The 12,329-nt window shown below is 38.5% G+C and overlaps 1 protein-coding gene across 1 annotated transcript in view; it reads right to left on the reverse strand.

Moving 5' to 3' along the window:
• Window positions 1–1,026: 1,026 nt before the first annotated feature.
• LOC580742 (cryptochrome-1) overlaps window positions 1,027–12,329 on the reverse strand; it is a 21,649-nt gene continuing 10,346 nt past the window's right edge. The window contains exons 6-12 of the mRNA XM_780780.5: window positions 10,429–10,569; window positions 9,131–9,301; window positions 8,384–8,524; window positions 7,599–7,750; window positions 7,191–7,288; window positions 3,879–3,983; window positions 1,027–2,704 (exon numbers count right to left, since the gene is read on the reverse strand). Of these exons, the coding sequence (XP_785873.3) occupies window positions 1,977–2,704; window positions 3,879–3,983; window positions 7,191–7,288; window positions 7,599–7,750; window positions 8,384–8,524; window positions 9,131–9,301; window positions 10,429–10,569 (1,536 nt within the window). The 3' untranslated portion in view covers window positions 1,027–1,976. The remainder of the gene's footprint in view (window positions 2,705–3,878; window positions 3,984–7,190; window positions 7,289–7,598; window positions 7,751–8,383; window positions 8,525–9,130; window positions 9,302–10,428; window positions 10,570–12,329) is intronic.

Below are 12,329 nucleotides of genomic sequence, written 5' to 3' on the forward strand. Positions count from 1 at the left end.
ATAATCAATATTTAAAGCCCAACTGCACTACTTCAAGCTATTTGCGCCCTCTATACAGCCAACAATGCCTAAGCGGTACCCGTTGATCCCCCATGATGCCCTTTTTCTTATGTTAATTGAGAGCTGATTTGATGAGATGACCACCCGTCAGTGACAATGCAGGGTGGTCTAATCCCACCTGACCAAACTAGTGCAGACAGGCTTTAAGATTTGTTCAGATATGACGCAGCAAAACCGAGGCATTTTCTAAAATCATGATGTCAAGTGTTACACACGTCACATTTCTGTATCTCCTTATAACACAGAGCTCGGTGAATGCATGCAAGTCCTTTGCTGCTCGCAGTTGCCAATTTGCCATTTATTTACACGTTAAAAAGTTGAGGTGGCTTTTTTTGTGGCGGTTCACCACGCCATATCTGAACAAGCCTTTATACGGTACTCTTTCTCCCAAAGAGGATGCATTTCAAATCCTCCTTTCAAAAATACTACAATTTAATACAGATAAGGCTTTTCATTTATAATATAAACCATTTCCTTCCTAAGCGTACCCCATATAAATATATTATATACATGTATAAAAAATAGTGCTTAAAGATAAACTTTAGTACTGGTAATGCGATTGCATTGTGAAAGAAAAGGTGTGGAAAGGATCAGAAACAGTTGATCATGTAGCATGTAAGTATTGGTGTGCACTGCAAGGTTCTGGAGTCATCAAAATCATAATAAATTTGACCGAGTCTTGGTAAAGTAACAAGCACTCACATAGAAAGCTATATATGGGACAACACACATGGTGTCGGGGGCTAGTACTACCTTGATTTCCTTGTCTTTCTATGCTCATTACTCAGCCAGTATACATTTTCTTCCAAAATTGTTTGGCACATGTTATTTATTTGTAATCTTGAACATTCAGTGTAAGTTTCATTTGATTCTGTGAGAATTTTTTTTTTTTTTTTTACCAGTACTGGAGTTTATCTTTAACACAGATTATATGTACATAATTATTATTATTTTTTTTTTAAATACAAAATTGTGGAGACGGTGAAACCAATTTCCAATAAATGATGATAAGTGCCTTCATGTGCAATTACACAATATTTTAAAAATATTTCACAAAATTATATCAAAGACACCTTACACGATGTGAATGTATAGTGAAAAACAATGAATTCACCAATGAAAGATTTAGAGGATAGGTTTACAAAGTAGACATATATTTACAAATATCTTTTTAGCAAGATGATCATCTCATCCTTAAACTGTCTATGAATTCAATGCCAGATTGTCTTTCAAAACCATACCATAGGTCATGCCATTTCATCCTTAAACTATCTATGAATTCAATGCCAGATTGTCTTCTAAAAAAGTCCCATAGGTCTATCCATTTCAGCCTTAAACTATCTATGAATTCAATGCCAGATTGTCTTTCAAAAACATACCATAGGTTACGCCTTGAATGGGCGGGCGCAGGGCCCAAATTTGCGCTTGTAAAGTCACCAATTGTGCCTTGAAGACATCTAGAACTAGACGGCAAGGCACAATTGTCTGTCGTGATGGTAGGCACGTTCATGCGGCACTAGATAGAGCTGTTGCACACATACCGAAATCTAATTGCCCTTTTCGCACGCAAGTGCTCCCGATTCATTGCATTGACTCTTGAATGACCAAATGGCTTGAAGGATCGAGAAAACAAACTGGAAAATGGAGAAATAAACTGGCATTTGTATAGTCATTACAGATCTATCAAACAAGTTCCTCTAAGGTCACCATGATGTGTGTACATGTAAGCACATAATTTCTCCTATCAGAAATTTAGTGTGGTTCTCCGGCAATACAACATCAGTATTCACACAAAAGTGGAACATATAGATTTAATCCTGAAAAACGAAAAAGCCTATATATAACATACTCATAATCTCTGATGATCAACCTTAGCTCGATGAAACAAAATCAGTTGATCCTCTCCTTTAAGAATGTCATTGGTTGGTGAACTGCCAGTGTGTTTGCCAATTGGTTCCTTCGAGTTCCTTAAGAAGGCTTCCTGACGTTCCAGGGACGTCCATCTGGCTCAAGGTAGCCATGTCAACTGGCATGATTTGTTGACTCAGCTGCTGTTGCTGTTGCTGGTGTTGTTGCTGATGTTGTTGCTGCTGCTGCTGTCGTTGGTGTTGCTGCTGCATGTCGAGGGACGGTTGGTAGCTCAAGACATTAGTACCGCTGGATCCTGGAAGGTGACTTGTCACATCGGTCACGTTTATCCCGCTGACCTCCACGCCCCGGACACATGGAACACCTACAGATACAATGCCGCTGACACCGGCTCCTATGCCGCTGACACCCGGTCCTACGCCTACACCTGGTCCTATTCCGCTGACACCAGCCCCTAAGCTGACACCTCCGACACCGACACCTGCTCCTACACCGCTGACACCTGGTCCTACGACTACACCTGTTCCGCCAATGCCAGTGCTGGTGTTCCCACCTAAGAGCATCTGCATATGGCTCATTCCCGTCCCCATGAAGCGCATCTTGGCTGGTCTAGGCATCAGGTCGCTATCGTTACCGGCTGGTGGTGCCATTGGTGTCTCTTGAGTCTGTTGCTGGTGCTGCTGTTTCGTCATCATCAGCTTGGAGGACATGTTGAATTTACCAAGCTGGGGAGGGGCGGACGCCGCCTGGGAACTCGGAACCGATCCCAAGATGCCTGTCACAAGAACAAACAAGTTCAAAGATTATTCATCAGAAGTGGAAGAAACTACATTTACACCTGACTACCTTAAATCTCCTTGTATTAGGCGCACTTTTTCCCCACCGAAAAAAATTGGAAGTCGGGGGTGCGTCTTATACACAAGTAAAAATATATAAATAAATAAATAAATAAATAAATTAAAAAAAATTAAAACAAAATTAAAGTGCCCCCCTCCACCTGTACTGTGCCTGGCAATTTCTTCCCGCTCAGTCATACAACTTGTGTTGACTCACCACTCATACCAATACAGTCACAGTAAGATACTGTAGGAAGTTATTGAAGTGGCACAGTAAAACTGTACTAGATTATATAATCTGTAATCCAGGATACAAAATTGCAACAGTAATGTACTCTCACTATTTGTCATCTGGGTCATAGTGATGGCACAGAATCAAATAGGATCGAACTACAACAACACTACCTGTATGGCCAGATTTCTGTTTGGACTTAGAGGAAAATTTGTCTGTCATCTTTAGTTTTAAAAATGACGTTGTTACTATTATTTTTTTTTTTGCCCCCAAAATAGGGGTGCGTCTTATACACAGAGATTTACAGTAACTGTCTTAAGATCACATTTTCATTTCCCTTGAAATAATATTTCTCATTAAAACCTGTACTAAAAAGGAAATGATACATGAAGACTATCTGTCTCCCTTAAGCCATCTTCTTAATATGTTCCACTGAATTTAGCATATAAAAACAGATAACAAGTTGTCCAATGAAGGTGTAATTCATAATGACGTTGGATCAATCCTTGAATGTCTCTGATTGAAAGTCAATGTGAAAGCAACTTGGCCTTTTTCAGGAAAAAAATGGACATGCTTGTATGACACACCACGATTTCAAATTTTAATATTGGGAAGGCCATTAGGGGCCTCCATTTATGCATACCCCCAATTTTCACATTTTAGCAATATCTTTCAAAGATCTGGGCCCGTTGCATAAAACTTACAATTGATGGTAGCTTTGGCATCGATGGCAACTACCATGGTAACAGGGCTCAACAGCCAATGAAAATCAAGGTTTCCATGGTAGTTACCATTGATGCCAAAGTTACCATCAATGGTAAGTTTTGTGCAACGGGCCCAGATTGTGGTCCAACTTTACACCGAGTTCTAACACAACATACCTGGTCCACCGCGCCGTGACAGGTTGTTGTAGACCTTCCTCATCCGCTCAATGTTCCGATGAGACGCCTCCGCATGGTCAACTATTGGTAGAGGATAGTCCTTGCCTGAGTGATGAAAAATTGGCCCGCACAAGAAACATCGTAAAAATATAGATTCTAATCAAGACATTTCAAGAGGAAGCACAGTGATTGCACAGAATGAACTAGAAAGGGTGAGGATTGAGAATAGAGGGGGGTCTCTATTCTTTTGAAGTTTTCTGGTGTACATCTTTCCCAGGCTGAATCAGTCATGACTTCTACCGTACCTCATTTCGATAATGTAACGAGCCACAGCCTGTCTTCTGGGTGCTTCCATTCAACAAAGAGGGGGGTGTTTAGGGTATCTGAAAATGCCTGTATTATTTCTGATACTATCCAAACTCAAATTTGAGGTTCTCTCAAAGTGGCAGTCTGAACAGGATTCTATTAAAGTTAAGGAGCCTGTTTCGACTGCCACTCCCAGAGTAAGAGACCATCTAAAGCATGTCTCTGATCAGTGAAAATTGCTTTCAAGATTCACCCCTATATACAGAATGGATTGTTCCAGAAGACAGTAATGTGGCCACCTCCATTATGGCAAATGGGGGAGGCAAGTCAACTTGCATAGGAAATATCTACATCAGCCTCTAACCCCCATCTTCCTGATGATGTCTGTACCTTTGCTCAAAACTAGCTCAAACTCAATTTGTGGGATTAAATCAGATTAGCATTAGTTAATCCTTATATCAATTAATGAAATTCAATATCTTTGTAACAATGTTAACAGAAAAGGTTTTATCATGATAGGTTTTATTATGGACTCTATAAAAAGAATCTCAAATTTGGACAAGGTGTGTTAGTTGATAAAAAGGATTATGATTTCAGTCTTAAAAAGTGGTATTTTGGGGAGTTTAAAGATCAGCATGGAGATTAGAGAGTACCTATGAATTGCTCCAACCAACTAAAAATGTTGCTAGAAATATTCTGAAAACTTGGACTTAAAATGAGAAGCATTTCAAGATTTAATGCCAAAGAGATGAGCATGGGTTTTTAAAAGTACACTTCTATTCTTTTCTTGTTAATTCATGTTGTTGTTTAAGCTACTCAGTCAGTATTCATGCACTGAAATTGGGTTCTATAGCTACATGAGTGGTCATTACATGGTAATCTGGCACACATCAACTAACTAACATGTATCTCAAATAGTCATCTATGCTAGCCTACAGAAACAAAACTATACACCAATACATGAACATGTACCTCAGAGGTATGCATGTACATGTATCAGGTGATTGGTCATGTGATATCTCTACTTGTCAGGTGACAGCAGCAGATCGATTGAGCCAATTACAGACATCATCACAGTGGGGGTTAGATCATCAATACTTGTCAGTGCAACGCAAATTTTACCAGAATTCCAGCGCTCTGTATCAGTTACCAATACATAGGGCAGGCCAAATTTGGCAACACTGACATGCCAATAAAAGAATTCCAATAATGGAATTGCAAAAAAGATAAAGATATTGGATGGAAAGTGGAAAAAAAAGAAGTCAACGCTTTTGCGAACTTATTACAAAATGAGCATTCTTAAGACTGCTCATATAGATACTGTGAAGTAGTATGGATTTTACTACAACTTAAAGTGTATGTGCAGTACAGTGCTATTATAAAAATAATAGTAATAAAATATAACTGACATGCATTAAAGCTAAAGAAATTCTGAGAAAAATATCTCAATTAAATTACAGAAAGAAAAAAACTATTGACGATGAAAAGAAAAGAAAATAGAGAAAGATTTTACAGGAATATCACAAAAAGAGACGAGACAAAGTTCTTATCTTACGCTACACATAGAAGTATACCTCATTTCCTTGTCTTAAGGAGACGATGAGGCATACGTTTACATTACCCGAGAAACTACAGACTTATTTTAATCGGCAGCTTATCGCAAAACAGCGTGTTAAGATAGTCGGCAAATCCAGTTGATCTGTCCCCCGCTTGGTGATGGGTGTTGTAGGTGCGCTTTCGCCCAGACTCAACGACGACGAAAGCAACTTTTCATACAAAGTGCGGGAGGTTTTAACGACTTTCCTGCGAAAGAAGGGCTCAAGACCGATAGGTTTTAGAGATGTGAAGAGTTAGTAAGATGAGGGCGATATATCAAAAGGTTCATTACTGGATGAGTGCTAGAGAGGCGTTCAGTCTCTTCGACCGTTACGTCTTTCTAACTCTCATCCAATCATGATGGAAGGAAACTTACTAACTCGTTTGAAATATCAAACATGCTTTCTGGCATTGGGACATGTCCAGAAGAGTCTTCATTTATGCATGTTATTGTCCGTCGCAAATGTACCCAGTATAATATTAGGCAAGTATCATGGACAATCATCAATCATCATTAGTATTGTAAGGGGCTGGGGCTAAATATAAATTAGCAATGCTTTTCAAGAGTGTCCACATTTTCTGGAAGACATCTAAATTGACAAAGAACTCCCCCGTTTGGCAAAGAGATTGTTTCAGTATCCTAATCATTTAGTTTCAAAATTGGGGAAAGTGAATCTGGAGTACGGAGAGTTTGTTATACTGCCAAAACACTACTGCCAAAATCAGAGACGCAATTTGAAAGCATACCCAATCCAAGATTATACCCATTTTGGTCGACTTAAATTTGGATGAATGAGATGATGATGATGATGCCCATTTTACCCAATATTTTCAAGGATGTACGTGTTCTGGACAATCCCATGCAAAGATGAAAAGCCCTACAAGGCATGAGAAAGCAAGGCTGACTCTTCAAAGGACGTTAGTTACTTAATATTCATAAATCATATGAAAATAAGGAATTATTGACATTACATAAGAATGCTGAACATTGGAAATTCAGTAATATTTTACACACTACAAACAAACAGTTATAATCTCACATCAATCCATTTTCAAAGCTTATTTCAAAGCTTATTTCAAAACGAGAAATTATGATAAACAGAATCTTTCCCTAAAATGAATTTGTGAATTTCAAAACACAGGAACTTTCTAAATTTGTCTTCCCACCATACTCAGTATCCACAAATACCATCATTACTATCAATCAATCAATTTATGGCTTTATTTAGGAATCTTTCTAGCTTTTATTTGCCTATCTATCTTAATATGTTTTCAGCTATCTTTCTACCTATTAATAGGTAAGATGAAATGGAGTCACAATTTACCTATCCGATCATCTATCTATCTATCTATTTATCAATCTATCTTTACATATATATCTATCTATCTATCCATTCTACGTCTACTCACCTATGATACACTTAGCTTTCTCCTGCACCTCAATGGGGGCTGTCCAGGGTTCAAAGATGTACTTGGAGGGGAAGTTCTTGAGAAATGGTAGATATTTCCTGCAAATACAAAGACAAAATAGGAATTCTCAAATGATTACCAATGTTCTGGAGATATTACCTTCAAGTTAGTGGGATATCACCCTGAAGAATGCTACATCCACGGACAAGTTTGAGAAACTTCAGAAGGCCACTTGTTTTGTTAGAGATCATGCATCTACTGATATTGGCTCTATTTTTTTTTTTTTTAATTAACCATCCACCCCTTGAGTAGGTGGCCCTTTTCTTAGACATGTTTGATCATGTGTTTCCCAAATGTTTCATGCAGAAAAGACGAACAACAAACAAACTGCAGTGGATTGCTTCATACCTGACATAGTCTCCGTTAGGGTCTGTCCGTCTGCCGAACTTGACAGGACAGTAGCAGTGGAAGAACTGTTGATAGAAGGAGCTGCAGGATAACCAGATCCAGTTCCCAGCATTGACGCTCCAATCAGCATCCAGGAGATACTCATCAAACACCTGGTGGAGATGGAAGAATAAAGGAGAAAACACGATTAAGAGGTCGCCCCTATTAAAGCCCAACTGTACAACTTGTAGCTACTTGCTTCCACTATATAGAAAACAATGACTAATCGGTGCCTGTTGGTCCCTCATGATCCTCTTTTTCTTATGTTAATTGAGAGCTGATTTGATGAGATAACCACCTGTCAGTGACCTTGCAGGGAGGTCTAACCCCCCTAAAGAACCTTTCTACGATTAAGACTTTGGTATCCCTCATCAATATCATACAGGGACATGACAAATAGCTTAGTATCTATATGAATATACTCTACTGCGCTTAATACAGATTATCATATTACCATCCTGGCTGTAGCTGAGCTGCCATGATGAGACGCTAAAGCATTCTAAGAGTTTCTTCCTACTGGGTACCTATTTGATTCACCTGGGTGGAGAGTGGCAAAAGTAGATAAATGTCTTGCCAAAGGACATTATTGCAGAACTCCCAAAGGTTCTCCCCTCCCCCTTCAAATGTGATAGCCGTTCACTTTTTTTTCTTCTGCTTGTTAAAACATAACCTGAACTTGCCCCTTTCCCCTGCCCCTTTCCCCACTTCTTGACCAATCCTTCGGTCAAGATGACCAGAATACTAACCTTCATTCCCTCCTCCCAGCTGATCCAGAGGTCACCCCTGGTCAAGAAGCAAGCAACGGCATGCCTGGCCAGCGGATGGATCCAGCCTTCTAGACGTAGCTGTGTCATGATTGCATCGATCCAAGGATATCCAGTCTCACCCTGTAATATTGAGAGAGACAGATTCATTAATATGGCTTCAATGAAGGAAGATAAATGTTCAATTAATTTTTTTTAACGACCTTACTGTGAGATATTTTTCTCTAATATCTTGTATTGCTTCGTTAGTTAAAGAGTAGGAGAGTCCATCTTTACTGTTTAATGATGGTATCATCATGCAGACTGTGAAAACAATAACATCCTTTCATACAAAATACCACCACGTTCCCACGACATGTTGGTGGAATTTATTTTTGACAGCAAGACTTTCCACTGCTCGCACCTAGAACAGTCATTTTCTGTCTATATTTTTGTGATGTTCTCGTCGAAAGGAAGGCGAGCAATGACGTTTTTGACAAATTTGCCCACTCTAAGTGCCATATCGCTTGACTTTGGCGATCATGCTGTTCCACAACCCTCAGCTCCTAGCCATCTCTATTAGCACCACTCCCAGTTCTTTCATTCCTCTCTCTTCCAACAATTTTCTGCAGACTGTCCATCCAAAGTTTCCTCCTTCTTCCCCTACTCCTCCTTCCCACAATTTTCCCTGTCAAAGCAAGATTCTCTCGAGAGGGGTAAGACCACCAAATAACTCTATCGTCAACTTACATTTGCCCATTTGTTGAGGAGAGCAGTATTCTTGTCCCAGGGTATCTGTATGCAGATAGGGTTGTCCACCATGTGATCAAACTGCCTGTTATTGCAGGCCACCGTGAAGAAGAACTCCCGCCACAGGAGCTGGCCGTGGAGTGAAAGGGGCGTGTTGGTCGTCTTGCGAACCTGAAGAACATAAGAAAATTTGATATATAATCCTTGTTAGAAAAGAAATGTAGCAACTATATCACCATCTATTTACTTTTCAGAGGTACATGTAGCCTTACCTGCCAATTTTCTACAAAAAATATGCTGAAAGCATGAAATAGTCATGCTACGAAGAGGTTATCATGAACACATACATCATACATGCCAACATTTGAAAATCAGAAATCTGTACAAATTATGCTATTTTCAAAAAAAAGAGGAACAATCCTAACTCTCCTATTCAATACTACAGACAAATTTGTACAGGAAGAGGAACACCTGCATTAAAATGATAATTATCTTCTCCCAAAAAGAGGAATGTTCGTCTTTAATCTGAACAGTTGGCATGTATGCATACATGTACCTTCATCACAATTCTGTTTCCTACATGTACACTACTGCGAAAGAACGTAAACCAATACAAATTTTTGTTCATAATGCAAAAAAGGAAAAAAAAATGAGATAACTGACAATTTCTCATATTGTGTGGGTCAGTTTACCGCTTTTCAGGTTTGGATAGAATTCATTATGATTGTATCTCAAAAGATTAAAATCATCACTTTGTCTAACATGTCATAACAGTGGAAAAATCGTCATACAAACATCAAAACACTGATTTCAAAGCCTGTCAGTAGTGCACTTTTCTTGTGACCTAAAACTTCTCACACCCACACGATTCTAATCAAGAGTGCCAATATTCACTATTTCTTTTTTTATTTCTGGATCCAAAATTGAGACCAGGCTGCGTGTATGAATCATTACTAAGATAAGATCGTCATACAGCATATTGTTAAAATTTGCTAGCACAGAACAAAGCAGCAATTTTACATGTACATGATAATGATCGAGACCTCCCAAAATAGAGACAAAAAGCGTGGAACAATGCGAATGATAAGATCGCTGTAGAGAATTACGAACAAGCCATTAATTTGTACCTCCCTTGAGAGACCAATGCCAGTAAATGGTGAGAGCAAACAGTGGCATGAACGGCCTGCCATAGTTGAGACCAACTTAACGTCGATCTTAAGTCTTTGTGAAACACTCTCATGAAGTGATTTGAATTGAACTTAATCTCATCAGAAACATCATAACAGACCCGTTCTTACCTTTTGATAGAGTTCTGTGAGTTTCCAGTAGAAAGTTCTTGGAGAGAGGCAGCCAAAACGGAGGTAGGGACTGAGGCCGGCAGGGCTTGCCATCAGTGAGGCTGGGGACATCCGTGGCCTCTCAAAATTGGCAACCCAGGCCTGAGCAACGAGGAAAGAAAAATGGCGTATGAGTTAGGTTTTTCATCAATGAAAATTTAATTATGTTCAAGTTTACGTCCAATATCATTAGTCAGGACTCTACACAAATCTTTTTCACATGGGAGGGGGGAGGGGGGGGTGCAACTTGTAAGCATAGCCCCCTCCTAAGATTTGGAATTGGGAGTCCAAAATAAAAATTGGACCGAATTACTTTAGACTTAAACAAATATGAGAGAATTAGAGAGAGAAGAGAGGGGGGTCCAGATATATCCACACAGAGAGGCATGTACATGTATGGAGAAAGAGAGAGGCAGAGGGATCGAGGCAGAAGAGAAAGAGAGAGAGAGAGAGAGAGATAGAGAACTACAGATTACCGGTCATCACCCTGGAAGAGCTAGGAATAACATTAATATTCATAAATCCTACATCTTACCCAAAGCCATCAACGATTCTTTTCATGAATAAAATATGAGATCACAGCCATCAGAAAAACAACTAGAGAGCTATATTTTGGTTTCTTATCGAGGACTGATCTAAAATTAATTGAAAATCCACCACAATCTGATGAGGGTGAATAATTCATAGGCATTTACTTTCCTACAGGCAATTTATTCCCTTTAATAATAATAATACACAATATTTATGAGGTGCTTAATACTGGTGTCTCTAAGCGCACCATATTCTGACTAAACAATTATTTATCAAAACTTATAATAAACACACAACTTATACATCTGTTCTTTATTCAATAAATCATGCATATATAATAATAAAAAATAAGATAAGAGTGAGATCAAACATACATACAAGAGGTCAAACATAGGATCAAACATAAGATTGAACAAACAAAAAAATAAGACGGTGTGCACCTCCTTTGACCAACTCACAACTGCAGAATATTGGTAGGATATGTTTGTCAAAACTCAACATTAGAAATTTATGTACTGTACATGTACATGTACAACAATTAAAATGAAACATATCCCAGGTAATCTGTCATATCAGCAAAATTAAGTGCACAATTATAGTATCAAAGTAATTTAATTTCAAACTGTGAACAAATAAAAAAAACTATATTAAAACTTTACACTATATCACAGCAATTCCTCCCTTTTTTTGTCTTTTACTGTACGTCTTCCCTTGCTTAATTCCTTTTAATAATAAAAATAGGCATTTGTATTACGCCATCTATCTAGAACTTTTTTTCTGAATCGCAGGAGGAAAATGTTGTTAAAAAAGAGACCGCATAAATTCCACTTTCTCATGTCAAGCATTGCTAAATAAAGAGGTAGGATTTCATCTTGGACTTGAAACTCTCTAATAATATTGTAGTTTTCAACTCAAAAGGTAATTTGTTCTACAGAAAGGGCGCTGCAGCCCTCTTGGGATCTGAAGAAGATGTCGTTCTAATGATTTTAAAATAAGGGAAGGTATAATTAGATCGGGAAGGTAGCTTGCTGCGAATCCTTTTACAAATTTCTGTGACAGGAAAAGAATCTGAGTTGTTATGAAACAGGGAAAGCCCTCTTACCGGAGGCAATTCTTGTTATTTGAATCGGCAGAAGATGTTGATTGTGATGATCTTATATATTATGAGAGGGTGTTTTAGAAGCCATAATTAGTATGCTATGCTTAAATGTTAAAGAGTAGGGAAAGCCCTTTTGCAGCAAGCAATTCTTGATATCTTCTTCTTTAGATCTACAGAAGAACTGATGTGATGATCTTAAATTACAATAGGATGTAATATAAGCTATAATTAG

This window comes from Strongylocentrotus purpuratus, unplaced genomic scaffold (assembly GCF_000002235.5).
Source record: "Strongylocentrotus purpuratus isolate Spur 01 unplaced genomic scaffold, Spur_5.0 spur5_scaffold_17, whole genome shotgun sequence".
NCBI lineage: Eukaryota > Metazoa > Echinodermata > Echinoidea > Camarodonta > Strongylocentrotidae > Strongylocentrotus > Strongylocentrotus purpuratus.